Here is a 26,944-nt window from a genome sequence, read left to right as displayed (position 1 = left end):
CAAATTTCTCCCAACCCTGGAGTTGGAGGAAACATGCCGGAAGCTCAAGACACATCTGCCTTCTGGTCTAATGGAACACACGCTGGCTCTCCGTGCAGCCAGTCATTAGTGAGCACTACTCACCCATACAATTGCAGCCCTGATCTGACAGTCCAACCAGTCATTAGTGAGCACTGCTCACCCATACAATTGCAGCCCTGATCTGACAGTCCAACCAGTCATTAGTGAACACTGCTCAGACACAGCAACGTTGCTCTGATCTGACAGCAAGCACCTTAGCGGCAAAGCTATATTTTCTACAATGTCATAGTCAACAGCTTCAAGAGACGGGTAGCTTGCCGTCAGTCAGCTGATACAAAACATTGAGAAGTGAGACTGATTTCTTGGCAGCAATGTGAATAATCTGGAACACTGTGGTGTGAAAAGCACAGCCACAAATAAAAAGCACGAATAGGGGCTTCGTGTATTTGATCTTCATCTTCTATTTTGTCTCACCTGACGGTGCCAGGGTACACAACACAGACCAAACGTGGAGCCGCTTTAAAAGCTTGTAGGACTTGCTACCTCCCACTACCTGTTGACCCCCAGACAGACATACCCTGTCATTCCATCTCGCTCACACTGGGTGGATCAATTAACACGTCAGACCCCAGACAGACAGACCGACCCCTGTCTTTAGTTCCCGCCCAGTAAAGTGTATCTTGTCTCACACAGGTCACTGCGTACTTGTGCCTCTAGAATTTCGAGTTATCTCTCAACCTGAAGTGTAATCATTTCAATTTTCTTAAACATTCTGACCCCCGAGACCCTATATTGAAAAACTAAAAATGGACCGTGGCTGTGCCTTGACTCTCCTTGTTGTCTGTCACGTTCTGTCACAGGAGAGGAGGGAGTTCCTGTGATCCCTCAATCCTTGACCAGGCCTGAGCTACATCATGAAGCCAAAATAAAATGTAATTTTCCTCCACCACTAAATTACTTCTGCATGCCTGCAGTAAGCGGGAACGACTTGGGAGGCTGCTCCCTGGTGGCACATTAGCGCAGCCTCACCATGGAAGCTGCTGTAAACATATCCACGTTTTCACCAGCCTGTCAAGTCAGCCTCCAGGAGCTGCATCATCTCAGAGAAGCTGCACGGTTGGGTCAGTGGTGAAGACAGTCGACAAAAACACAGGACGTGCAATCAGCACGGGGAATGCAAACTGCAACTGGACTTGATGGCGGTTACTCAGACCGCACGTGCTGTTCGTGAAGGGCGGGTCTCGGTGGAAGACCCGGGTGGGGAAGAGGATTGTCAAGATTCGCATCCTCGCTAGCCTCCATCTGGATGCTTGTGTTTGAACAACGTGGTGCGGGGCTCTCTCAAGACAAGGTGCATGGTGGGTGAAGCACCGGCAAGCTGGCAGAAGACAGCAAATCACAAGTTGTCGTGACCATAATTATATTACTGTCCAAAACGAGATTAGTGCAAGCGGGCCGTCTGCTCGCGCTCAGGGCGTGCCCGGCCCGACAATATTTCAACCATCTTGATAGCTTATCGCCAATCCATCACTTTATTACACGATGGGCGAGAGCACTGGGGACTGCCTGTTACCAACATCCATGGCCCTCAGCACTCGTCTAATATACACCTCGAGCCCATCGCATTCTTACAAAAGATTTGCTTTCATGGTAAAGGGCTTTCCTAATAGGCAACAACTTGATTGAGTGCACTGTTCAGTTTGGGAAGTCTGCGTGGTCAGTGAAAGTTCTAGAACTGAAGCTTCAATGTTTTTATATCCTGATGTGAAGCCATCAGCGAACATCCATGCAGTTTCTTCTCTTACACTCTTTAGTCTTTACCTGGACCCTGCACCCTCTATCTTGAGATGAACTAAAATAACGCTGCTGTTCCCAAATATATTTTAATATATATATATTCTTTGACTTGTATTGCAGTTTTATTGACATCAATGGGTAAAATGCCATCAACATATACAAAAACTCTTTAACAACGGTAATTTATCGGAAACATTTTTTGTCTGCCCATCAAATTTGGCCATGATGTCAAAACTTCAGACAAAGTAGGGTAGGTTAAGAAGGTCTTCAAATTGGCCTAGAATAAAAGATTACCCGTGCAATTTCCCTGTAAATTGTTTTATCTTTTACTGTAAGCTTCAAATAAGACTTTTTGTGCTATGAAGACGAAAAAAAACCTCCCAAACTAAAATAAACAGTCAAAGAACGAACAGACACACACGCAGGGTCGAGAACACAGCGACGAGCATAACAAGACAGAGGAAAAAATGAGAAAAGGCAAGTCGGCCATGGCAATAAGGTTACAACACGCAAGTCCTCCAACCAACCTTTTTATTCAACTTGATGTTAGTGAAAATGGCGTGCACTCTCCACGTTTTCCCGAACATCGCTCCAAAAGCCAGAGTAAAGCCCAAAGCTAGCACCCACGCTCGTGCCTGGCAAGCAGAATAAAAAGTAAGGTTTAATTTGACTTTCCCAGTTTTCTTCCATCATTTGTCTGCACAGAAATCATCATTCAAAATGTCAGGGCAAGACGAGAAAAAGACACAAGTCACTAAATGTCGATATTAGAAATTCTTGTCTGATTACTTTGACTAAAGTATGTCATTTTCATTTTATGACTGTAGTATTTATTTATTCGTTTGAATACTTTAATGGTTTGTGGATTGTTATGTAGAAGCAGCGGCAGTCCTCAGCATCACTGTCCGCCTTCATCTTTTCTTTTTTCTCTCTTTCCCCTCCCACTCATAGTTGAATTTGAAAGAAGCAACGCACGCAATCACCGACACACGCAAACAGGAGGCTTGGCACTTAAGCTGGATTTTTATGAATTACTTTTTAATCAGAAGATTGAAGTTGAGGAAATAAAACTACGGACAGTCCTCTTGAGGAGATCACATGCATTCAATGTGAGGACGTGTCTCTGTAGACACTCTGTCGCCCTTGGTTGTACACATAGTTCTGTAGACTGATGATTACTGTTCTTTATTGCAGCAGGTGATGACAATGAGACTTATTCCTGTGACTAGAAACTTCAACCACCCACCCAGAGGAATAGGTTCTTGATTTATTAGCGAACGGAAAGGCGACAGAAGAAGTGTGGGCTGCACCTTAATGTTATCTTGACACGATGAACCACTTATGCTCGCTATATCAGCTATCAGAATTGTTTTATCATATCTTTCGTTTTTATATTTCCTAACTCATGTTCTTGGGGATATACTTTAGACACGACGAACCACTTACACCGCCTCTAACATGTCATGTGTGTCTTTACCCAGAAATGTTGCCAAAAGCTGAAAACATTCCAACCTTGGCTTTGATGAAGATATCTATTTCTGTATTGTGGAAATGTTTGGATGTCTGCTAGTGTCTAAGGGGGAGAGGATTGTCCTTGTCTCGCGCATCCCAGGCGACAGTGAAAGTAAGCAGATGAGGGTGGACTTGTCTCTCTTGTCGCTGACGGCTTGCGACACTAATGGGGGATTAAGTGGGTCTCTCGAGTGGGTCATTTTGCAGCCTGTGCTACTCAAGACCTATCGGAAGTCATTAACAGTGTCTGTCTCTGAGCTTGAGTAAGTCCAAAACGCTTCTTGAGTCGGAGACGCGGAAGGATATACTAGCATCGGCAAGCCGACTGTGAGTGCACTCTTTTCTTGTCGCTTACCTTGTCAGGGTTAGTCACGTGAAGAGACAACAGTTACTATGGTCAGACATGTTATATAAACAGATATGTGTCCTCTTTTACAGTTCTGGGTGTATCCTTAAAGTGACCGACTGATTCTCAACTTTTTTTGTTCTTTTCTTGGTCAAGACACAAACATCAAGTACTAGTCACGTGCGTCTACAACTGTATGCTGCAACACTGAACACAGCTGATCGCACGATGGTACAGTATGTGTCTGTGTCATGAACTTTCCCAAAATGAAATATAAAAATAATGACCATAGTATCGCACAACTAAAACACGTCCATCGTAAAATTACAGCCTGAAATGATGTTTTAATGATGTCATGCGAGAAGTGTGGAAGGTGAGACAGAGCAGTGCTCACCCTGCACCAGTATCTGAAGACAACGGGAGAGGAGGAGGCGATGCTTCCGTCGGTGCCCAGCAGCACGATGCTCAGGTAGCACAAGATGCAGCCCACGATGATGATGTTGTTCATGTTGGGGCTGGACATTTTAATGAACCTGCCAATGCACAACCACCTGTCTTTAGGAAAAGTGGTACTCATCTCTTTCCATTTTCTTTCCTTTTAATCCCCCATTGCTTAACTCATCTGCCTCTCTCTGTCTCTCTTCCTTCACGTCTTTCAAAGCACACCTCACCAACAAAACAGAATGAAGGACGCTAGTTAGACAGGTAATGTAAGATGTAAGCAAGGGATTTCATTTTTACAAAACCCACCTGTGGCGTCGAAAGCGAATGTTGAGGCCGAGGAAGCAGCAGGCCATGATGACACCTATGGAGGACAGCGCCACCAGCGTCAGGTAGATGGGTGTTGACACGTGGCGCATCTCCTCGTACTGGATGGTGCGGTCCCTCGGCACGCGGCCGCCTGCACAAAACCACACACGTGGCTACAGGTATGCGAACACAAGGTAAGTAAGGGTGGATGTTTCGATCACGTGGTAGACTGGACAGCCATCGTTAGCGACTTTCCTTAACTAATTTAGGTTCTGCACGAGCTGACAGGTGCCAGTTTCTCAAAATAACACAATCGTCCAGTCTCTGGAGAAGAATCGGTATCAAGTCATTATCAGCTCAGGTTGTTTTTTCTAAGGTCGTCAATGTGAGATTAATAAGCATCGCTGATCGACAATACATCTAGCTATCACCCAGTTTATAGGACTGTGTCGGCTTTATTCAAATATGTTTGCACTGTAAGAAGAAAGCAAAAGACTATCTTCACCTCTCCAGATGATTGCCTCTCCTTGCTAAAGTCCAGCTGCTCCGTGAAGGTATTGTATTCCGCCACCTTCACCATCTTCCCCGCTGCACAAACAGAAGCACAAAAAGATAAATAAAAGAATCGGCCTGCAGCTGGTAAAGACAACACTGAAGATAAACAACAAAGAAAAATTACAAGGTGTAGAAAACGCTTGCAAAAGCTTTGTACCTTGCATCTGAAGGATGTTGATGACACCCACTCTGTCGCCGTTGTTGAATTGAACTCTACCCTTGAGAAACAGAGTCAGAGTAAGAGTCTTGTCTTCGCTTTCAGAAAAATTGACTTTTTATCACATTTTTAAAAGAGGCACAAACAACAACAAACACACTAACTATTCGCTTGAAGACACACACACACATCCAGACATGTAGCTACAGGTTCACTAATGTTCACACGCGAAGAGAAATTTTCGTAAACTTCTTTAAAGATAGACATGCAGACAGATACTGATAAAAAAAAGGAGAAGAGTGGGCAGGACCAGAGAGAGAGAATGTTGGAGAAAAACAGGGACAAAAAGCACGAGTGTAGAGAAAGAAAACAGAAAGTGTGTGTGGAAGCTGTCACATTAAACATGTTAGATAACGCGGAATAATGAGGACGGCGATCTACAGACGACAAGACAGGAAGGAGGAAAAGAGGAGGTTGTAGAAGAAATACCGTAACTCCTCGAATGTTGGTGTCGTTAAGTGCCTTTCCCACTCTTGCTCCGCGAAGCAGCTCCTCCAAGGACGCCGCCATGTTGCTTCCCTCCCGCATCTCCTCCTCCCTCAGGAGGCGGTGCAGCGCATGCGCGATGACCCAGATGCCGTCATAGGCGTAACCATGATAAACACTGTACTCACTGCCTCGCTCCAAGTCGTAAAGTCGCTTGTACTCCTCCGGCGTCTGCGGGAAGATGAGACAAGCCACTCAGTTTGTCACCAGCCTGGTCAAGCTACTTTTCCCATTCAGTTCAGAGTAATTTTCTAATGAAAAAATGAACCTCGGACGGTTTCTATAAACATTCATACACAGCAGACCTCTTTAAGAGTAAGAGCTAAAAGTCATGAACTTTGGTGAAATGCGGTCAGCGTCTGTCTCACTTCCAATCTCACTAAACGAGAAAAGGCGAGAAAATGTAAGCAAGGGACTCGGCTTTTCCAGTGATCTTTTTGGTGCATAATTCCTTAACGGCTTTGCGATACGTGTCGTCCTTTCGCCACTTCCTGTAAGCATCACGAGTTGGAAGCTGAGCAGCATGCTGTAAATCAGACGAGGAGGCAAGGGGGGATGTGGAGTCACACAACGAGTCTGTGAAATCTCAAACTCGCCCGCGGGCAGCAGTGCGTGCCAGACATTGTCAGGAGAAGGAAGTGTCCCCACGCCGCATTTAGATAATTGAAATATATGCTAGGGCTCCGTGCACTTAAAAAAAAAATAACTTTTAATTTGTAACAATTTTGTAAAAAGAAATAAATGGCTCGATTTAATTAAAACATTCCCTTCTCTTTCTTCTTCTCTCTCTCTCTTTCGCTTCAGCGTATGTCTGAATATTCGCTTGGACGCTATCTATTTTTATTAGTTCTTGAAGCCTTTTCAATAAATTGAATCTGTTTCGAGATATAGATTGTTTCTTCCGTCTAGCACGTGTACTTTGTAAGAAGAACTAAGGAGACTTACCTGCTACTTAGTATTATATAATAATGTAAAGCTTGGATGTTAGCTCAACGTGCTGCACACCAAAGACTAAAACAAACTGACAGTCGTCTGTAGGTGGCACTGCAGTTCTTTATCACCTTCTGGCCCATCCACGCACCTACAGTGTCATCAACTAAGCTGTGCATGCGTCCAACAACTTGAATAATAGTCTCAAAACAAACGACTGATAACGATTTTGGTTCACAACCCACTGGTTGACTTGAACATTCTATTGATGCTTTCTTTCAGCTGACTTGTTTGCTTGTGCTTACTTCTTGGCTGATCTCGCTTACTGTAAACTTGAAGACCTAAAACAGCTTACCTTTCCCCACTCAGTGAGTTCCTCATCTGTAGAAAGAGGCATTACTGCTGTTGCTAGGTAGCCATCCAGCGTGTCGTTAAGCATCTCGGGTGTGCAAGGTACAGTACTGTCGGTTATTTTCCACCAGTCCGGAGAATAGTCCCCTAGAATAATCCACTGGTGGCGAGGTCCGTACATTCCCCTCTGACGGGCCTGTCTTGAATGGGAACACAACGACACTGTCACCATAGCAACAAGGCAAAAAAAAAAGGAAAGGAAAGGGAGTCTTCACATGCTACCGACGACGCGTCTCATAAGTAAAATCATAATACACATCAGTCTGCGAACAGGTGTGTTTGAGAAACAGCATTTAAAAATATTCGAGCTAAATTAAGATTTGAAGTACCTGAGAGAAAGAGGTTATTAACAGAGGAGACAGATGTTCCTAAGTAGATTATAATAAACACATACTTGGATAATCAAATACATGCTTTTATAATAAAGACATATCTATCTTCACTTATTAAACTAATTAAAAATAGCAATTTATTTCTATGGTAGAAAAGGACACTCAATAAAAGTAAAAAAAATATGACTTGTTACTATACGAACACAAGGACTACTCACGCTGCAAAACACCTTCCTGGCCATGTTCTCAGCGAAATTGCCAACGATAATCCGGATATCATGGTCCTGATAAAAAAATAATAAAAGATAAAGTAAATCAATTAAATTAGTGGCTAATTACGTATTACATTTTACAAGATACACAATTTGTTAGTGTATCCTTAAATGAATAGAATAAATGAACTAAAATAGAATAAATGGGCAATTGCAGTAAATAAGGAAGAACCTGTCTTCCTTGAACACAAGATATGAACACAATGATGTGGTAGCTGCAAGGACTATGAGCTCATGCTGAGCAATACAAGGATTATTGCGTGCGAACTACTTTCCAGATTAAACATTGGGAGATCTACAAGTTAGCCTCCAATAAACGCGGATACGTGGTGGTTAAAGACTGAAAATCACGACAGTTAATTCTTTGCCAAAAACTGACTGATGTCAGTACAGAGCAAACTGTTTGGTGCATGAAATAAAACTAATGAGGATTTTACACTCTAGTAAATAACAACGATTAAAGAATGCGTTACTATTTTCAGGTTGACACCACTGCCACATCCAGCATCAAGGATCGCTATAAACGAACGAAGACAGGAAGTAGCCTTGAGATCAATGATGGCGATAATTACATCAAAAAGTAATTAACTGGCTGACTGACAACAGCTCACGCAGGCGAGATGTTCTGTTAAGTCTCATTATTAAATCTTATTAAGTTTCATTATTAAGCCATCAAACATGTTCTACCGCAATCCTTCTGAATATTTTTTCAATTTAAAAAAAAAACATGAAACACTTGCCAAATACTTGTGTTTCGATTCAGATTTGGCTCCACCAAAGACCAGTATCTAGATCATCCTTGTTATTACATTTTACCAAGTGCACGTGAAGCTAGAAACAAGGTTAAAGGTCACATTCATGCACCCTCAGTACTGACATTGTTGGAAAAGCAGCTGTTTGGTAATACTCCTCTCAAGACTAACGCTGTTGGAAAGGTCGCTACATTTTCTGATGGTATTAATGGCACCACATGTCCTGTCATCTTTAACAATTTTGCAATTTTCTTATCACTTCGTTTCTTTCTTTTAGTTTGAGTTTTGTCGCAAGACGATTCTAAAAGGTATTTTTAAAGAAAAAGAAAGGATTGTGAAAAGGGAAAGTGGATTCTCTACAGCATTTTCTTGCCCTGTCATTTTAAAGCTAAGGGTTTGCAACTCTAGAAGCAGAGAACTCGTATTTAGTGTCATCAAAGCAGTTGATAAGAAATATTAATGACATGGATGTACCAATTACATTTAACAATGCTGACCTGCATTGTTAGCTTTTGAGAAAAACAAAATTATCCTCTCAGAACTAATTTGGGGTTTTGTTAATGTTGTTCCCTCATCCACATGTAACAGTGTCATCTGACACCAAAGATAACCACAAATAAATGCACTTTTATGTATCTGTATTTCTCGTCCATTCCAGTGATTCTAGCTATTCAATACAATCGCCAATACAAACATTTGTGAGTACACTGATTAAAAACATGGTTACTCAACATTTACTGAAACATTTTTGTCAGTCTCACTGAGACAAAAATCTTTAGATTACACAGAATAAGGAAAAAAAAACTTATTTGAAGAAATCGTAAAAGTGATTTAAAACAAGGAGTTAGCAGTGCCATTGTTGAAAGAACATATAGGTCAACAAAAATAATTATATAACGTCTGCCTCTCATGTTATCTAATTACATGTACAGATCTGAGGAACTCATTTCGTGTGTTCGTGTGTATACTTGCTGGCTGCGTGAGTGCGTGTTTGAGAGAACTGAGCAGCAAAAATAAGGACGGCGAAGGCGCGCTGTGGGAAGGAAGGAGAAAAAAAACATAAAAATGAGACTAATTTATATCTTTACATTCCAGATATTCTGGTTGTAAAAAGGTTCTGAAGGCTGTAGTGCTCCTTTGGATTTCTTGCTGTTTGAATTAAAGAGAGACTTTTACAGACGCTGGTGGGGTTTCTCTTCAAAAAAAGGCTAACGGAGGATACTAAGTAAAACCTTCAGGATTGTGACAAGGCGGAGGTAGACATGGGAAAAAAACTGTCTTGTCGTTCTGTCAGGCGGCATCCAAAAAAAAAAAAAAAAAAAAAAAAAGAGACTTCGCCATGACAACGGTTTTACGAAGTTTTCAGGAGGACATCATACCAAGATACTGTATAGAAATTTATATTCGTTACTTGAGCTGTCTGCTGAGCTTGCTTCACAATCTAGAGTGTATTGTGTGAAATGTCCGAAAGTGACGGCCCTTGAAGGGCCCCAGGGAACTGCGAATACATCAAAAGAGATGGAGCCATCAGTAAGGTCTTTGCTGCTTCTCAAAGTCTGTCATTCCAGATGGTTGTGGCAGTCAGTTCAACTGTCTACGTTTAAACTATGGTCGTGTCTACGTAAAGCTGTTATTTTCACCGGGAACTTAAAAAAGAAAATCCATTAGGCTTTCCAGAAACGGCTTTTTGCCTTGATTTTACCTCCATTTCATTTTCCTTGAACTTTGTGTTCTTAATTCGGTTCGTTTTTCCATGTTATGGTCAATGATTTAGACGTAAGTATAGGTAGAAAGGAACAAAACGAGACATTCCGTTGGGGGACTAAATAACGACAAAATCAATGATAACAAAAACGATCTTGCTGCTGCTGCTGATGCTAATGATGATTATGATGATTATGATGATTACAAAAGCCATGACTGACTGACCCTAAGGTTTTGAATCGCTGTGCTAGGGTCATCAGCAAAACTCTCGACCTTTGAGACGTTGATGGTGTGCTTCTCCATGAGACTGTCAAAGCGGTTATGTGCCTGCAAGGAGAATCACTGTACATGGACTTTAGAAAGTATAATGATGTGTTCAACCACAGACTCATAGTTACAAGACATAGGTGACATAGCTGCTATAAACCTGCTAAATATGATAAAGTAGAAGAAATAAAGCATCAAAGGTCAGAAACTGTGTCAGTGTTCAAAGGAAAGTTTAAAAAACTGACCAGTACCTGTTATTATTAGCAGCAACAAATAGGTAAGGTATACTTTATTCTGAATAGAAAGTTCAGTTATTTTAATGTCTTGGTCCAGAAGGTGTCAGCAGCGTGAAAGAGATATAAAAAATAAGATATTCGAGAGATAAGGTGAGAAGGAGGGACATTAAAAAGGGAGGGGTGGGTAAAAAAGTTGGAAAGAGAGAAGCAAAAACTGAGAGAGCGGCAAAGGGAGAGAGAGAAAAAAAATGAACGATGGGAAAAGACAGAAGTCAGACTCGCAAACTTTCTTAGCTGTGATGCCTGAGTAGCCTGAAAGATCTAGTATAATTCTAAAGTCGGTGAAAAAACCATTGAAAAGAGAAGACAGAAACCAGAAGACTGTAGCCGTTATTCGGCGGCTACAACTCAATTACACTTTTGTCGGAATTCTACGAAAAAAAAATTTCCTAGTTTTAAAGTGCACATCTGTTTCATCATCTGCTTATGTAGATGTTAAGCAAGTGTTTGATCTTGTTCGAAAGTGTGCCTGTATTCCACATCGAGTTAAAGAAACTTGTACGGTTGGTAGGGAAATTCGAGTAAGAAGTGTGGCCGTTATAACTCTCTCACACACAAAAATGCACACACGTACATGCATCTATACATACACACACACTCTCTCTCTCACCACCACACACACACAGTGCAGTAAACTCTGTGCAGAGAAGTTAAAGCGATTGCTGTAAACCACTGACATAGCCATATCTGGCAGCGCCTCCCTGAGAAGCATCCTGGAAGAGCGTGCCGACGCTGGACCAGTTAAAATGTCGCAGCAGCGCCAGGCGCGCAGGGTTGTAGTCGCTGTCGCTGGGAACGGTGCGGAAGAAATTGGGGTACTTATCCCTGTCTGACAGCAAGGGGTCTGTGTCACCATAGGATAGCTGTAGACACAATGGAAATATCAAGTGATGTGCTTGGAATATCTTATCTCTCTTATTTTTATTTTCCCTCTCTTTTTCGCTTCCACACCCACCCACCCACCTACAGGCATACGTGTACTGTATGATTTCAGTTGATTAACAACCACCCAAGAACTCAACAGTACATTGAAAGGTTTTCTTTTTCCGAAATAGTCTGCTTTCAAGATGTTAGGTAAAATCAAACCGCTAGAAGGTAAGTTACTTCATTGATGTAACTTCAAATTTTGATGCTATTTTGAGCAATTTATTTACAGACAGATGAAGGTAACATGCAAAACGTAAAGGTATGCGGGTAGTTTACCTGAAACATTCCCCATTCACGGGAAATTTCTGCCATTGGACCGGTGACAGAGTAGCAGGCGTCCCCAAACAAAATGGCGTCGGTGGTTGCGTTGTCGTAGGTCAGGTCAAAAAATGCCTTTGTGGCCACTGCCATGTCACACTGCAACAGTCACATTAAAACTGATCACAACTTTATTTCACTGACATGAAATGTCAAACATAACTGAACAAAGTAGTTTTTCTTTGTTATATCTAATTTTAAAATTTAAAACCATGTTCTTTAGGTAAGAGAAATTGTATTCTCCCTGTCATAAATGTTGATATTGTAAGAGAATTTTCCGCACTGCTTTTGTTAGTTTGCTTAATTGCTTTAGACGGTATGCTAAGTAATAACATTTCCAAGATGTATTTTACATAAACTTCCCGTCAAAAGCAGGCTGCAAGACATAAGACAGACAGACAAACGAGGGACGGAGGAGTCAGATGCTATATTCATGAGTCCAGAGCGACGAAGAATCACGTAGTTAGCCCACGTTACAATATAATAAAAATATTACGTCCCGGCATTGTGCCATATCCTGCTGTCACGGGTGTCAGATGAATTAGGACTGAGCAGGCGAACGAGGAGCATTATCAAGATACGCCTTAATAATAACACTCATTGATGTGTGACTAGATGATGCCAGCCTGCCGACATGCCGGCGTTAAAAACGCATTTCACCGCGAGAGCTGCAAGCACTGTGACGTCAGTGGCAACGGGTCCAACAGGAAGTAGTTTGCGGCTCTAACCCCTGACATCCGTTTGTTCTATCAGGCATGCGTGAAGAATGCGGTGCTGTTCCAGAAAACACGTACCCGCTATATTCACATCATTCCATCCATCGGTTCCCACAATAAACGCATCAACCTATCCCACAATGCTAAAATGTTTGTTTGTTATACGTCACACAAAATTAACACATATTCAGACATTTACCAGATTATTATTACCTTTATGTTGACCCTTTAGGTGAAGAAGTCGACCTTTCAGCTCCATTCACAACACGAATACCACCCAACAAAACTCCACATGCCACTTTATAACTCTATTTACCAGCAGACTTTTTTATTTCATTTTTATTTCTTTTTGCGTCTATTATTAACTGTCCACAAAAATTGTGAAAATAGGAGAAGACTTTATTATATCTGCCTCCAGAAGTTTTCCATTTCAGATGTTCTCCGCCATATCAACCGACTCCTAAAAGCTCGTTAACATGGCAAATGCCGGTGTAGCGCAGTCTGCACACAAAGTCAATCAGTTTCTGTAACACGGGGAAGCCGCCAACGTTGTCCGAATATAAATGACTTCAAGTCGAATCGATGGCCCCGTGGAAGGCAAATGCAGAGTAAGTAGACAATATTTAGAAGTAAAGCCCCGCCGATTAGGTCAGTGCCGGGGGGAGAGCGAGCTGGCAGTGGCGGAGGAAATACACGTTGATACAACGTCCACACCGCGAGCTGCGTGGCGTTGGTGTGGATCTCGACTTATTGAAATGTCGAGCTGAAGACTGATCTGCTGGCGGTAATGACTCGCCAGTACTGACAGAAAGATCGAAAGCCCTGTTTAAAATGTGGCTGAATGTCTGGATACAAAGAGAGGTTGGAGCTAGTGCTGTATACGCAGGTTTCTGTCTTGGTGGAGAGCTTGTTGGTCGAATGTTCTATTTGATGTCTGTTCGTTTGTCTGTTTGTTCACTCTCTAGTGGTTTGTCTGTCTGCTATTTTTTTTTATTTCGTGCATTTTATGTGAATGTCGCCTTTATTAAAAAATTATGACTATCTCTCTCATGTCACTTCTTCACACTTAGCGGTCAGTGGAAATGACTGAGGATGTGTGAAAAATCAGAGAAGTGACGGTTATAAATTATCCTCAACGGATAAACTGGCACTATTCCATGATGAGGGGTCGGATAAATCTGCGGTCACTTCTTGAAAATATTGTCCTCGTTTGAACTATAGACATAGAGTCAGGAGATGTACTCTCTCCCTGCCTGCTGGCAGGGCAGGATGGACCCAGGGAGAGAAAGGCTGAGTCTTCAGGCGTCTGACCCTGTATACAAGGTCTACCCCGCGGAACATGAATGTAGGAGAGGTACTACCCTCGGAGACGGCTGTTGCTAATACCAGCGTACCAGTCGCTTCTACCCGGGCATTGAGCAAGGTGTGGTCTACAAGAGTTGGGTCTGTGGCGTTTCAGTTCAAGCTTAAGTTCAAAAGATCTTTGTGCTCTTGGCTTCACCTTACCCTGGAAGCAGACTCAGTCAAAAAGGCAAAGAGTAGTCATAGTTTTTCGGCCCTAGGGTATGTCAGCATAAGTGGTTTAACGTGTCAAGAGTATTGCATGTGGAATGAAAAGCCTTCTACTGACGCATTTCCTTTTCCTGAAAGCTCAGGTCACCATTGTTATTGAAGGCCTGCAGGGTAGCAGGGGGAGGTCCACGAAAGTTTCCAACGTGGAGATCGTTTGCTACACACGTGCACTGAGGACATGGGGGCAAAATGTACATTCAGTGCAGGTAGATAGTAGCACAGCCGCTAGTTCACATTCATACATTTGCAGCTTAACTTGACGATATGCTTTTGTTCGATTGTCCATGCAGACCCTGATGATTGAGCCTTTGCAAGTTTGTGACAAGAATAAAACAAAGCCAGTGGTAATGCTCAACAACGTCTCACGAGAAAACATCGAGATTTCCTTCAAAAAAAAACAACAACAACGGCAATACTTAAGAAGGGTTACCCGAGAAAATACCCAAAGTCTCCTGTGATTTAAAAAATATAATCAAACGAAAATAAAAGTCAATTTTCTTCCTCCCTTCCACCCCCCTTAGAAAAGTTTGATGTCTCCAGGCGATGAAAGCGACAGCTGAGATTTATGTTGGTGCTAATGAAGTCAGCTGATCAGAAGTGAAAGGCATGAGCTTCTTATACGACCTTGGGCGTCTTTTGTGCAGATTTGTTTCGTTTCTGGCCTTTTCTATGTTTTACAGCTTGCCTCGATCTCTAGGTATTACCTCGACTTAGCTTCTCTCCGGACGCAGCTCCTGCATGGATACGTCCTCCTCTGGCTTGTCACTCAGCTTTGAAGAAGCCAGCCGGCCTTAGCCACACCGCGGACCTCGCCGACTCCAATTGTTCCCAACTCCTCGTCTCTTCTTTTCAACTTTCATCTCCACTACAGCCTTTGTCGGGTAAGCTTTCTAAGCAGCACGTTTGTTAAGGAGTCCGAAACCAAATTATGGTGGCGTTTTTGCATGAAGGATAGTGAAAGAGCTGATGGCAGAATCCAATTTGACGCTCTTCTCGTGCCTTGGTGCGGAAAACGGAAAACAGCCCTGACCTCGCCCCAGCCAGGTTTTTCGCAAACTACTACTGCAGAAAAAAGGAAGGAGGAGACATCAACTCCTGCGGTGTAACTTCAATTTCCTCCCATCGACGGCCGTTCTGCCTACTGCCTTAACTTCAGTCCCTTCGTCTAAAGGAATGATTAACTAACGAACAGTGAACGGCAGTTTATGATAACATGATAGTATAAAAGAGTTTATGATTTGATATTATTTTCAGTATATCTACAGCTACTACTACCATTGAAACGACGCTATCTTTCTTGATAAATAAACATATAAAATAATAGTAAGCCTAATAGGGAGTATCATGTCCATCAACTGTCAAGATTTCAAAGCAGCTGACATCCCTCCCCTCTGCACTATGGGACCCATCGAGCATCATCGTCAGAAGAGCGTTTAGTTGACTCATGATGGACTGACAGCACAGCTGGCAGATACAATCATAATTACAGCCATGTGGCTCCTCGCGAAAAAAAAAAAAGCCACAGCAGTTACTCTCGGAGGCAGATGCCGCAGGTCAGTCTACTCACATGTCTACTCACATGTCTACTCAGACAGTTCACCAGACTCATCATCCACAGCCGGTGCGCGTTCACGTGACTCACACGGTGAGTCCATCTCTCATCACAAAAACTGACTGCACGAACGGCTAATGGTGAATCCTCTCACGGGCAACTCACTTAGCAGACTAATAAACTTCCCAGTAAACACACGGTTTACATGCAGGCGTCAGACCTGTTGCTAATCATGCGTGGTGCCGAGCCACAGCAAATCTCTAGGTTTCATCAAACCAAGACCAAGGTTCTGAGTATAGACACCATCACGATCGATCACCTCCTCGTGTCTCCTGTAATTACGATGCCGTGAGGATCATATTGTAATGGAGACGTGGATGCAATTTGCTCGATTTTTCCTATGTCACAACGATTGGCAGTGGAGTCTCCTCCCCATTCCCCCCTGGGGACAGGGTGCTGTCCTGTCACCGCTCTCGTCACTGTCCTCTTACAATACACTGCCGCCAGTCATTGCACCGCTCGGGCCGTCTGGTCAGTCGTGATGAGGGATCTACTTTCAGAAGCTCTGCAATGCCATGCACATCCGCCAAAATGAAATGGTTATAATAAATGTTCAGCCAGCGAGAGAAAGGATGGAAGAAAGAGCTCGCGCCCATTCTGTTGTAAAAGAAATGATAATTCTTCCCAACAGGAGAAGCAGAAGAGTAAATTAGAAACGATTGCGTCTGGTCGAAGCTTGGCCAGGTCCAGAGACCAATGGGATATCTTTCTCACAAAGCAGAACCTTCTGGTACTAAAGTCTTTTCACTTTCCCTCACACCAGTTCCCCATTCTCCTTCCACAACACAGCCGGTGGGAACTTACACATTGCTGTAATGTCATTGTCGCGGCAAATTAGTCAATCAATGTATGGACCCACTGGTTAATGAGATTCACTCTCACATTTTATATTGCGTGGTAAGTCAATCAAGCAGTCAATGTCCAACACTCTCATTCACATCAAACATGAGGACAGAAAAGAGAAAAATGAAAGACTGTAAATGTGATAATAAGAACATTGAATTTTATTTGAGATTTTAGAATTGCTTAAAATAAAATTTCGGGCTCAAAAGATCAACTAAAACAAGATGAGAGCATGTTGTGTGTGAATGAGAACATTCCAAACACACCACAGCAAAGTAAGTTTCCTAAATCATCGAATAATGACGAACTCTGGTGGCGTTTAATTTCCGCAAGGATGAATAAAATATTATCACGGCATTGTCATTGTTTATTCTCATAAATAAAAAATGTGGCTCTATGTGAGACCGTGTTTGTGTATGTATGATTCTACTGGAGCAGCTGATGTCTACTTCATATTAGAATCTTTTCCTTTACTTGCTCACCCACCTCATGCATGTGGTCTTACACCACACATTGTCAATTGAACTGTAGAGAGTTCTACAAGTTTTGCAATAATGCTCTATTTTCGATTTAGTATTTCTTTTCTTTAGGGAGACATCGTTAAATTTATGCTCGGTTAGTGTAGTTCACTCCAGAGAATATTAATTTTAATTTGTTTTACCTGTTTTAATATGTTGTCATACCTCTTAATTTATAAAACAGATTTACCATGCAGTACAAATTTAACATCAAAATTTTTTCAAACCGTACACTGTGAGACAGAGAAACAGAGAGAGAGAGAGATGCACCAGGGGGAAGCATTGCAATATTTATCTCCTCTTTACTACATCGGTCGGCGGCGCATCTCCCAAGTTGCCCTTTGAACTGAGCTCTGACAGATTGCCAGAAGAAAAATATATCGTCGACATAGTGGCCGATACATCTGCTCGTGTACTGTAAACAAATGGAATATAAAAAGCGGAATTTTAACTCCTTGCATATAAATCAACATTTATTGTCGGCCCCTTCTAACAACAAACTCCAGCGTGTAGTTAGCAACATGCAAACCATTGACCAGCCTCATGTACTCAGGATCCACTGCCGGCATCTTCTAACGACAGGCCAGTGACGTATAGAGGGGCACTCTCCGCCCACCAAGGAGAGTAATGAGGACACGATCGATTACTACGCCCTCTCCATCCCCAGTCCCGAGTTACTGTCACATGATGTCCACGACGGTCCAGTAGTCTCCCTTGGTGCAGGCTGTCTGACCGGACATGCAGCTTTATCACTGCACGCCAGGAGGATGCCAGCCAGCCAAAACAGCGGAAGTCCTGTTCAGTCACACTCCCAGTACTGAACCCAGTATGTCGGGAAATATACTCTGGATTTCTAATCAACTGAGAAAGAAAACATCTTTACTGGTAACATTTGCTTACGTTTATACCAACTTATTTGTATTGTACTTATACTGTTAGAGCGCTTTAAACATAATACCACGGACGTGTGTAGGTGGATTGCTGTCTTAGCCTCTTGCGAAGTTCTCCTGCTGTTGGTCTCGGCGAGCCTAAACAATGAATGCGACTAAACCGGAAGCTTAGTACACATCTGCCTCGCTTCAGTAGTTAACTGGAAAAATCGTGTGCCAGCAGTCCAGTAATACAAGTTTGTGAACAAGCTCATGTTATGAGGCAGTTCTGTGCAGCGATGTGTGACGTCACACAGCTAATCTGTGCCTCGGATTCACCTTTCACGCTCGACTGACTCCCCTAGCCAGTAACCTCAACCTGGTCTGTATAGAATTGTCCGTGTATAACCAATGACCTTTAAATGTTACTAAAAATACAGGGACACGGCAGCTCGATATAGGGGCTAGGGGCGCTATAATCAGCACCATGTTTTTGGATTAAAGGGCTACGGCTCTCTGAGATTCATTTTCTTTGTTTGCCATCTGTTATTTGTGCTGCCCTGACATGTTTAAATCAATTTTTTTTACAAATTACGAAACTCTAGCTAGTCAAATTTTATTTACTGTTTATAACTGCTATCCTCTCAGCTGCAGCGTCGTCGAGCATCCCAGTCGAGTATGGGCAGTTCCCTCCATCAATCTGTGTCCTCATTCTTCCGAGAGGTCAGGAAAAAGCTGATGTCTCAGAAAGCACTTTTGATAACTATGAAAAGGCGGACGTCTGACGAAGTGAATTTGATGAGTGGAAGCAGGAGGCAGAGGGATGTTGCACACCACCACCGACTCAGATGACTAGGTCAATAACCCAAATAAGTTGTGAATGGTGTGAAGGCCAAGGTCATGAACATGGGGGACAACTGAGAAAAAAAACATGTTCAAGAGAACTCCAGGTTAGTGAGACACAGATTTAAGTCTTGACCGGAGATGTCCCTGCATAAGGACCTGAGCAAGATAGGTCTAAATTGCAATAAAATATTGAGTTTAAAAGACACGTCCTGCCGTCAGAATCCTTTCCTACATAGAAAACTACTTCAGGCAAACCAAAGGCACAAAAGGTCGTTTGGTACATAGTTTATTGAATAAAATCAATAGTACCTGGATGATGGAGAAAATGGAAAAGATGGTCAGCGGACCACACGGAGGACGCTTGGCATACACAAAGCTTGGCTTTAGTACTCCCAAGCGCAATTCTTTTTCCGTTGGTTACTGTTATGAATGCGGTCTTTGGGGACACCATTGATGATCCAGTTTTCAATTTAGGTCAATCCATGTTTTTTTAAGAAAAAAACAGGAAGTCATAAATCAAAATTCACTTTTGTGGCAAAATATTAGCATGTCGGCAACTTTGAATGGCTTGTTTACTTGAATTGGTTTTGTTTTTTTTAGGTTAGGTTTGGGTCTTAGCACTTTACCAGATAGTATTATTACTGAAAATAAATTCACAAACAGCCATCAAATCATTTAGAATATGCACATACGATATGTCTAGCTCATTAACGACCCCCTCCTCCCCTCCTCTCCTCCTCCTATTCTCCTTTTAACTCATTAATATCAGGTTAGCCTCGGCATATTCGTTCTTTTACAATTCTGTTGTTTGAGGAACCAACCCTCAATAAAGACACGTGTTCACTCACTGTGTGCGCACATATCACACAGACATACTCACAGAGATGAATGGTCGTCCCACTTTCCATGCTAGAGTTGATGAGAACGTGTTGCCATCGCTGGCAAAGCTGCCTTTCATCAGTGTCACAGTGGCTGGCACATTCTGTGACTGTTAGAGACCACGGCACCGCCAGAGGACGCTGCTGTCTTTATTTCACGCGCTGATGAGCGTGCGAACCTCTGTACCTGTGAATGGCAGCTCTCCCACGAGACCTCCTCCACTTGAGCTGCTTTGTGTTGCCTGACGAGTGGCGAGCATTATTTATGAGACAGCTAGACAGGTATCACCAGTAGCAAACCTGCAGTATTCAATCATCATTTTATGGCCTGATAGGAGTCGAAGGGTTAAAGCAAATTGTGTGTCTCTCATCCCGCTGAATGGGTGGACAAGCCGATTGCCGCACCAACAAAATAACAACTGAGATGAGCTGGGTTTGTGGGATGTGTGGGAGACAGCTCAGTGCCCTAGCACCGTGATGAAAATTACTTTGTGAGGTGAGTAAACAATGTTTGTGAAGCAGGTACACAATGAGCGATGTACAGTCATGGTGTTGAAAATACTTCCACGAAGTTCTCTTCCCACTTATATCAACATCAGTCACTCTTGGAATCCGATGCCACCGTGTGTGCCGGATGAGGGAGGCTGGCTAAGCAGGAGGACAGGGTTTTTCAGACAGTTTTCAACGATTTGTACTCGTCTGAGTGTAGCACAGCAGATGATTGATGCTTTTGCTGGAAAAGTCGTTCTCTAATTTAGACGCTTGATCAGAAGTTCCGGTAACGATCTCTGGGTGTCATGCGAAGGTCCAAAAGATAATATGCCAGAAGTGAAGCCATCCGTGCCGAAACTGAGTAAAAAGTTATGTGTTCACATAGCAAGTTGTCTAATATTTTTTTTTACTGAAGTAGTTTCATGGCTTGTGTTTAACTTTCTGATCTTTGTAAAAGAACTATAGAACCTTTCATGAAATCGCGCCACAAGTGTGTTTCCGAAACACGTTTTGGTGTTATATAACATTTTTAAACGTTTTCACGGAAAACATGTTACATAGCTTTCTTTTTTTTTTACAAACATGATGTATTCCAACAAGAAAGTCCAATGCATAAAAATGCCTCTAAAACCCTGTAATTTTGTGGAATTTACAGACAAGTTAGAGGGATTTCAGTCTCAAGCACCCAAGCAGTGAGCTGCCGAGGTTTGGGGGGACATGGAGGCTGATCACGTGCCCTCATTTATCACAAGCCACACGGGGAGGGAGGGGCGAGCACGTGCGCACGTGTGGAGGCGATCGCGGGGGTAAACACGGTTGAAAAGAGACAAGTGAGCAGCAATTACCATGATAAATATTGACGACGCCGACGAGAGAATTGCGACTTTGAGGCTGGCTACACGAGACGACTGGCGGGCGAGGTGCCGACAAGTGCATTGTAGATAATCATCGACCGCAGCTTACATCGGCGTAGTTTGTATGTAACGGGTTTGTGTACAGAGATTAATCCCTGTGGTCCTTTTCATGATAGCGAGCTAGCAGAAATAGCTATAGTGTCCCTGTGTTATTGTAAGGGCTTTATATCAAACTTACTATTTATTTAATCGGGTTTTTAGAAGATGAGATTATGTGTATGCTGCCTGATGTTTTCTCGGCCTGGAAGAACAGACACTTCGCAAAAAAGATAAGCTTCGGCAATTACGGTAGCAAGAACTCTCCCATATCTGATATGTGCGTAAGAAAACAAAACAAAAAAACAAATGCGCGGAAACGCACCTAAAGTTTCTGGTAATCACGTGTTTTAAAGTCTTCAAAGTAAACAGGGAATGGAATGACTACGTATGTACATATATCTGACGGAAATAGACGCCGGCCCTGTAGACATGTTGCACAAAGCTGTGTTCTTGATTTAATTTGACTATTGCCATTTTAAAACCATATGTCAGGGGTGAAACGATCTGACCTTATCCGACAGAACTGCGTCATACAGAATACCATGAACTTTGACCTACTGGTGGAAAACACGTTTACAAAATGTCGCTAAGACGGAAACGTGACTGCTGAGATGTGACTGCGAGTGTGTGCTGCACGCCCCCGAGTGTGACTGATTCATCAACTGCCTTATTGGACTTCTGGAACATTCTGCTTTCTGAGACGATCCCACATACATCCATAGTCCCATGCATCTCCATTACAACCAGATGCTTGCAATGTGTCCATCCAATAGACTTACTTCAATAGAAAGCCAGTCAGCTGCGAATGATCAATCTGAGATGCCACACAGTGGGCAGAGCACGGGGTTGGAGCAAAATGTGAATTGTTGCAGCTGCAGAATTCCTGTCACGCTCGGGTGCATGTCACCTGCCTACTTGACAGCTTATTACAGGACCATGCAGCGTGCATCTCTGATCCATTCGCTAACTGACGAAACCAATGCATTTTTCTTTTTTCCCTGTTCGAAAGATAGAAAAGTTTTCTCTTTCAAATCTTTGAGTGAAGTTTTTCAGAGTGTAGCTCACTCTGTCGTGAGATGTGAGATGTGAGATGGGAGATGTGAGATGCGAGATGTGAGATGCGAGGTGGGAGACGGACACAAGCAACATGTCGCTAGTCTTGTGGCCGACATTCTACAGCAGTTCCAGCAGCTGCAGCAGATAGACTTGTGTCTGCTGTCGCTTCCAATTGTTGGTAATGTATCAAGACTAATGGACAGGATACAAATGGTGTGTCACAGACGATGCAAAGATCAGTTTAAACTCTTAAGTTCGAGATGACATGTTCAAAATGCTTTTTGTCAACATTTCATGGACTGCACCCTCTCCTTATTTTGCCTATCTCCCTCATATATTCTGTCATTTGAACACAATATGTAAAATCAAATTTATCCAACAAACACTTGATACCGTGTGACAACAATACAATACCGAGTTAAGTGTTATTAAGGAGAGTTGACATTTGATATCCTGATTCAGGGGTTGAAAAGAATGCCCCACAGTAAACTATAGCTGGAGGGAGCAACAGAGTCAGAAAGGATATCCGTCTAAATAAGTTTACATCATCACACGACCATGAGGGGGCTAGACACAACTGTGTTTGCCAGACCTGCCAATGTTTAGATTTAATAATGAAATGGAAGCACTTCCGGAACAGGACCCCTATACTACCTCTATGGACGAGCGCCAGGAATTGCTCTGTCTTCAGCATCCGTAGAAGAGCCTTCACTCTAAGAATACTGCCACCATTTTTTATTTGTCAATGAGATTTTCGGCCAAATAAAATAAGCTCTATCAACTCCTTTGGATTAGAACTGATTATATGCCATCTCTAATTGTGGACAAAAAAATCCGTAGGAAACAAATCTGTGAGGTGACATATTTATTTATGTATACTGCTTGTTTTGCGCATAATACAGAACACGAAGGATAAAGGAATAGATTGCTTCTGTCAAAGAATTTATGCAGGAGTAACATCGTTAAATGCAAAGAATTAAATGAAAGAGTTACAACTCTGGTTTATAATAATAAGTATTCTTTAAAAAAGCAATATGTTGCACGAACATTTGTCATACTCAATCATTTGGACTAAGTATTAACATATTTAAAATCCTGCTTGACCATGCAACCATTTGACTTCCTACAGCGTGAAGAACTTACACAAGGAACAAGTGGCTGTAGGATAGAGAAATATGCAAATTTCAATCGTGAAAGAGGAAGTGGGCATCAAGCACAAAATAGGACAGGCTGCAAGCAAAGAAAAGTAGTCCAGGATTCGTGAAGCACCACTGGCTGCTCTAAGCCAGACCGGAAGTCCCTCTTCTCAGCCCATCTCTCGTGAATATCTTAGTTTCCCAGTTCATTAACAGTGCAGCCCCTGCCGTCTCCCACTCCTTCTGCGGGAGGACATAAACTGGACCATGGGAACACTTTTATTAGGTACTGTCTGCGTAAAAAAGCAGTTTTCAACGATTCAACGATTTTCTCAGTTTCTTCCATTATTACATTTGAGACTATTTTATCTTTTTCCTTGCTGAAATATGCAAAAAGGAGCGTACATGTCTAAAAAAAGGCTACTCAGACATTACTATTAGATAAAATAAGCTTCATGGAGGTAACAAAAACTAAAAGGATGGATTACCTATGTGATTTCTGTATTATGTGGGTTTACGCAGAAAGAATAAATATAATCACAGTGTTCAGTGTTCTCTAAAGGACTTTACAAATATAAATAAACGCTTGAGCAAGTAGGGTGAAGTTTGCTATAGAGAGAGATATATATGGCGTTAAATATATATATATATCTGTGGTGTTAAAATTTTACCCAGCTTAGTCCAAAGTCGCCCTTGTTTTGTCTGGCAATAGATAATACTGAAGACCTAAAACCTTCGGTGACAGAACTCGAAGTGCTCCGCATTTATTTTCGGAAATAAATAATGTTCGGAAATATTCTTCTTACGAAGTGTTTTTCCTCTTTATCAAAAACGTTTTTCGTCAGAAAGTTTCACTCGATAGGTCACACAAACATAAACTCTGAAACAAAAATGTCTTTCTTATTTGAGTTACACAGTTGTTTTATGTAAGCCATTAAAAAGCCGACATTGTACTTTATGTTCAACGGATTAAAACCATTTATAGAACCTTGTAAGGGTCCTAACTTAGTTAACGTTCTGTTAGAATATGGGAATTGTTTTACCCCTAGAATAGCAATAGTCCAAAAATATGAAAACAAAAGTAATGGGAATGGCAGACATGACAGACAGACAATTATTTCTCACAACATTCACTTGACACTGTTCGTATGAAGAACCTTCTACACAAGACTCCGAAAAAGCTCTGGCAGTGTCGAAATAAACAGAAGGCAAGGAAGACCGATGAACTGGAGTCCCTGGGGAGACTGCACACCAGACAACACAAAATGAAATGTGGCCTGCAGCTGAAAGCACGAGCGGCGAGTGGAGGAGGGCAGGACGAGCATCTCACGTGTTGCAGCAACGCATTAGTCGCCAGCGGCTGCTGCAGCCATCACCACAGCCATGCTGCGCCGGCGCTAAAAGCTTTCCGAACTCACTGCGCTTCTGTTTAGTCAGGTCTCCATGTAATATACTTGTACATGTATCAGCCTTTCACAAGGGAAGTCACTGTCCAGGAAAAACAAGAATGAGGAAGAAACAGCAGAAAAGACAAAGTCAACATGACACTTACAAACGAGGGAGAAAAAACCTCTCATGTTTTGCATCTATTAAAAAGCCTTGGTCATTAGATACAGAAACTTGAAGAACAGAAGAAAAGTCAGCATTATGAAACAATAAATATTAAAAAAGACAGAAAACATCAAATTCAGCAGTTATACTTGTATTATGATGTTGTCTTTAGCCCGCCAGGTAGATAAACTTAAAAAAATGTAAGGAACTAGAATGAAGAAATAGAAATCGAAAATTGATTAAGAATAACCATAATACAGTGGAACCTCGGTTAACGAACTTAATCCGTTCTGGAAAGCTGTTCGTTATCCGAAATGTTCGTTATCCGAAACAATTTTTTCCATAAGAAATAGAGGAAATAGATTTAATTGGTTCCCAGCCCCTGTTGACTCGCTAATATTTGAAAGTTACAGGCTATATAGGTATTTGTTTAATGAGAACAGTTATAATGCAATATAACTGTAGTTAAATAAACATAAAAACATTAACGAAAGCATTTAAACATCAGAAAACTCGCCGTTTTGACGGCGTGGGTGGAAGCAGGTGTGGGGAGGAAGGGATGGAATTACTGCTTTGATTCCCCTCCATGAGCACACGTGACATTATAAAATCGGGGCGGACTTCCCTTTTCTTTAACTTTGAGGTTAAAGGAAAAAACTTGTCCAGTGTCTGTTCCTTTTTTGTAAAACTATTCAACAATACGACATCACATATCCGACAGACATGCCACCTTCATACTTTGAAATCATTTTCTTTTTCAATTCATTTGTTGGCCGCTTCCTTGTCATTACCTCACTACTATTAATTGCTCTTAATCTTCTTTGGAGCCATGATTGAGGATTGTCTTATTAAAATAAAGCACAAAAATCACTAAATAAGAAGAATGCGCATAGAAAAGGAACGACTGATCGTAACTTTGTCTCGAGCGTGAATGATGACATGCTGGTCGGTCACGTGTGGTTCACGTGGCTGTTCGTTATCCGAAATTTTGTTCGCTATCCGAGACAAACTTTCAACGAAATTTTTGTTCGTTAACCGAAATGTTCGCTATCCGAGGCGTTCGCTAACCGAGGTTCCACTGTAATTGACAGCAGTATATGCTATTAGTGGGACACTCAAAAGCTTAGGATCTAGTCCAAAGCCACTATATATTTCATTTCAAAGGGAGAAGTTTTTAGTTTCCAGAAAAACTTCAAGGAGCATTTGATAAGACAAAGACAAAAGGACAAGATTTGCATGAAAAGATTGACTTAGAAACAAGAATAAAATGCCATAGGACACTAGGTACAAAGGCGACTTATAAGAGTGAGAGGGAGGTGACACAAGGAGGAGGGCGGCAGTCTGAAGGATGTCAGTGTTGCTGCTGTCGTCTATTGTATGACACACACGTCAAGGGAAAAGCAAGTTTTTATTTTGTTATTAAAATATCATTACTTCCCTTGCCGCATCGTTTCTCCGATATCAAATCTAGTTGAAATTTTCAGAAAAAGTAAGATTTATTTTCCTCAACAAAATTTTTAAAGATGAGATGAAATGGAGTTTTAATTTATTCCTGTTTATCTTGCACACCTGTTTGGTATCTTCATTTTATTTGCAAAGGTAGCTTACCTCTCAGTGTTGGTCTTTTTACTTAATTAAAAAAATGCAAGTCACATGAAAATGCTTGTTATAGTTGATTATCTAATGACTTAACAAAGCTCGTTGTAAACATCATTTGGTGTTGTAAAGTTAACGTATAGTACACGTCACCTTTTACCTTCAGTTAATACACAACCTCATTAAGCAAAACCAATGCTGTTAAGGACAAAAAAAAAAAGTAAATTCAGTTCATGAAAGCTTACAGGCTGCAAAAATGATCCACTCACTGACTTCATCGCTCTAAACTACTTTTAGTATCTATCCGGATTGTCATGCAGTAGCTGTCCTCCAAGGAAAGGACACACCGCCGTAACGGTATTCAGGACGACAGGAGCAAGCAAACCGTGATGCACACGCATGGCAAGCCAGAG

General features: G+C 42.0%; 1 protein-coding gene across 7 annotated transcripts in view; it reads right to left on the bottom strand.

The window, feature by feature from the left end:
* The window catches only part of LOC112560138 (gamma-aminobutyric acid type B receptor subunit 2-like), a 112,298-nt gene that overhangs the window by 37,572 nt on the left and 47,782 nt on the right, over window positions 1–26,944 (bottom strand). For 3 of the 7 annotated variants that reach the window (XM_025231736.1, XM_025231737.1, XM_025231738.1), the window contains exons 1-5: window positions 5,139–5,193; window positions 4,932–5,014; window positions 4,427–4,577; window positions 4,071–4,209; window positions 2,346–2,453 (exon numbers count right to left, since the gene is read on the bottom strand). In XM_025231736.1, coding sequence (XP_025087521.1) covers window positions 2,346–2,453; window positions 4,071–4,209; window positions 4,427–4,536 — 357 coding nt within the window. In that variant the 5' untranslated portion in view covers window positions 4,537–4,577; window positions 4,932–5,014; window positions 5,139–5,193. Of the gene's footprint in view, window positions 1–2,345; window positions 2,454–4,070; window positions 4,210–4,426; window positions 4,578–4,931; window positions 5,015–5,138; window positions 5,200–5,627; window positions 5,856–6,969; window positions 7,162–7,575; window positions 7,642–10,310; window positions 10,413–11,325; window positions 11,512–11,851; window positions 11,993–15,760; window positions 15,892–19,749; window positions 20,810–26,944 lie in introns of those variants that run through there. The other 4 variants (XM_025231734.1, XM_025231735.1, XM_025231732.1 and 1 more) reach the window with 4 other exon arrangements.

This window comes from Pomacea canaliculata, linkage group LG3 (assembly GCF_003073045.1).
Source record: "Pomacea canaliculata isolate SZHN2017 linkage group LG3, ASM307304v1, whole genome shotgun sequence".
In the NCBI taxonomy this organism is placed as follows: Eukaryota; Metazoa; Mollusca; class Gastropoda; order Architaenioglossa; family Ampullariidae; genus Pomacea; species Pomacea canaliculata.
Note: the sequence above shows the minus strand (reverse complement) of the source record. Positions and strands in the feature narration are given on the sequence as shown.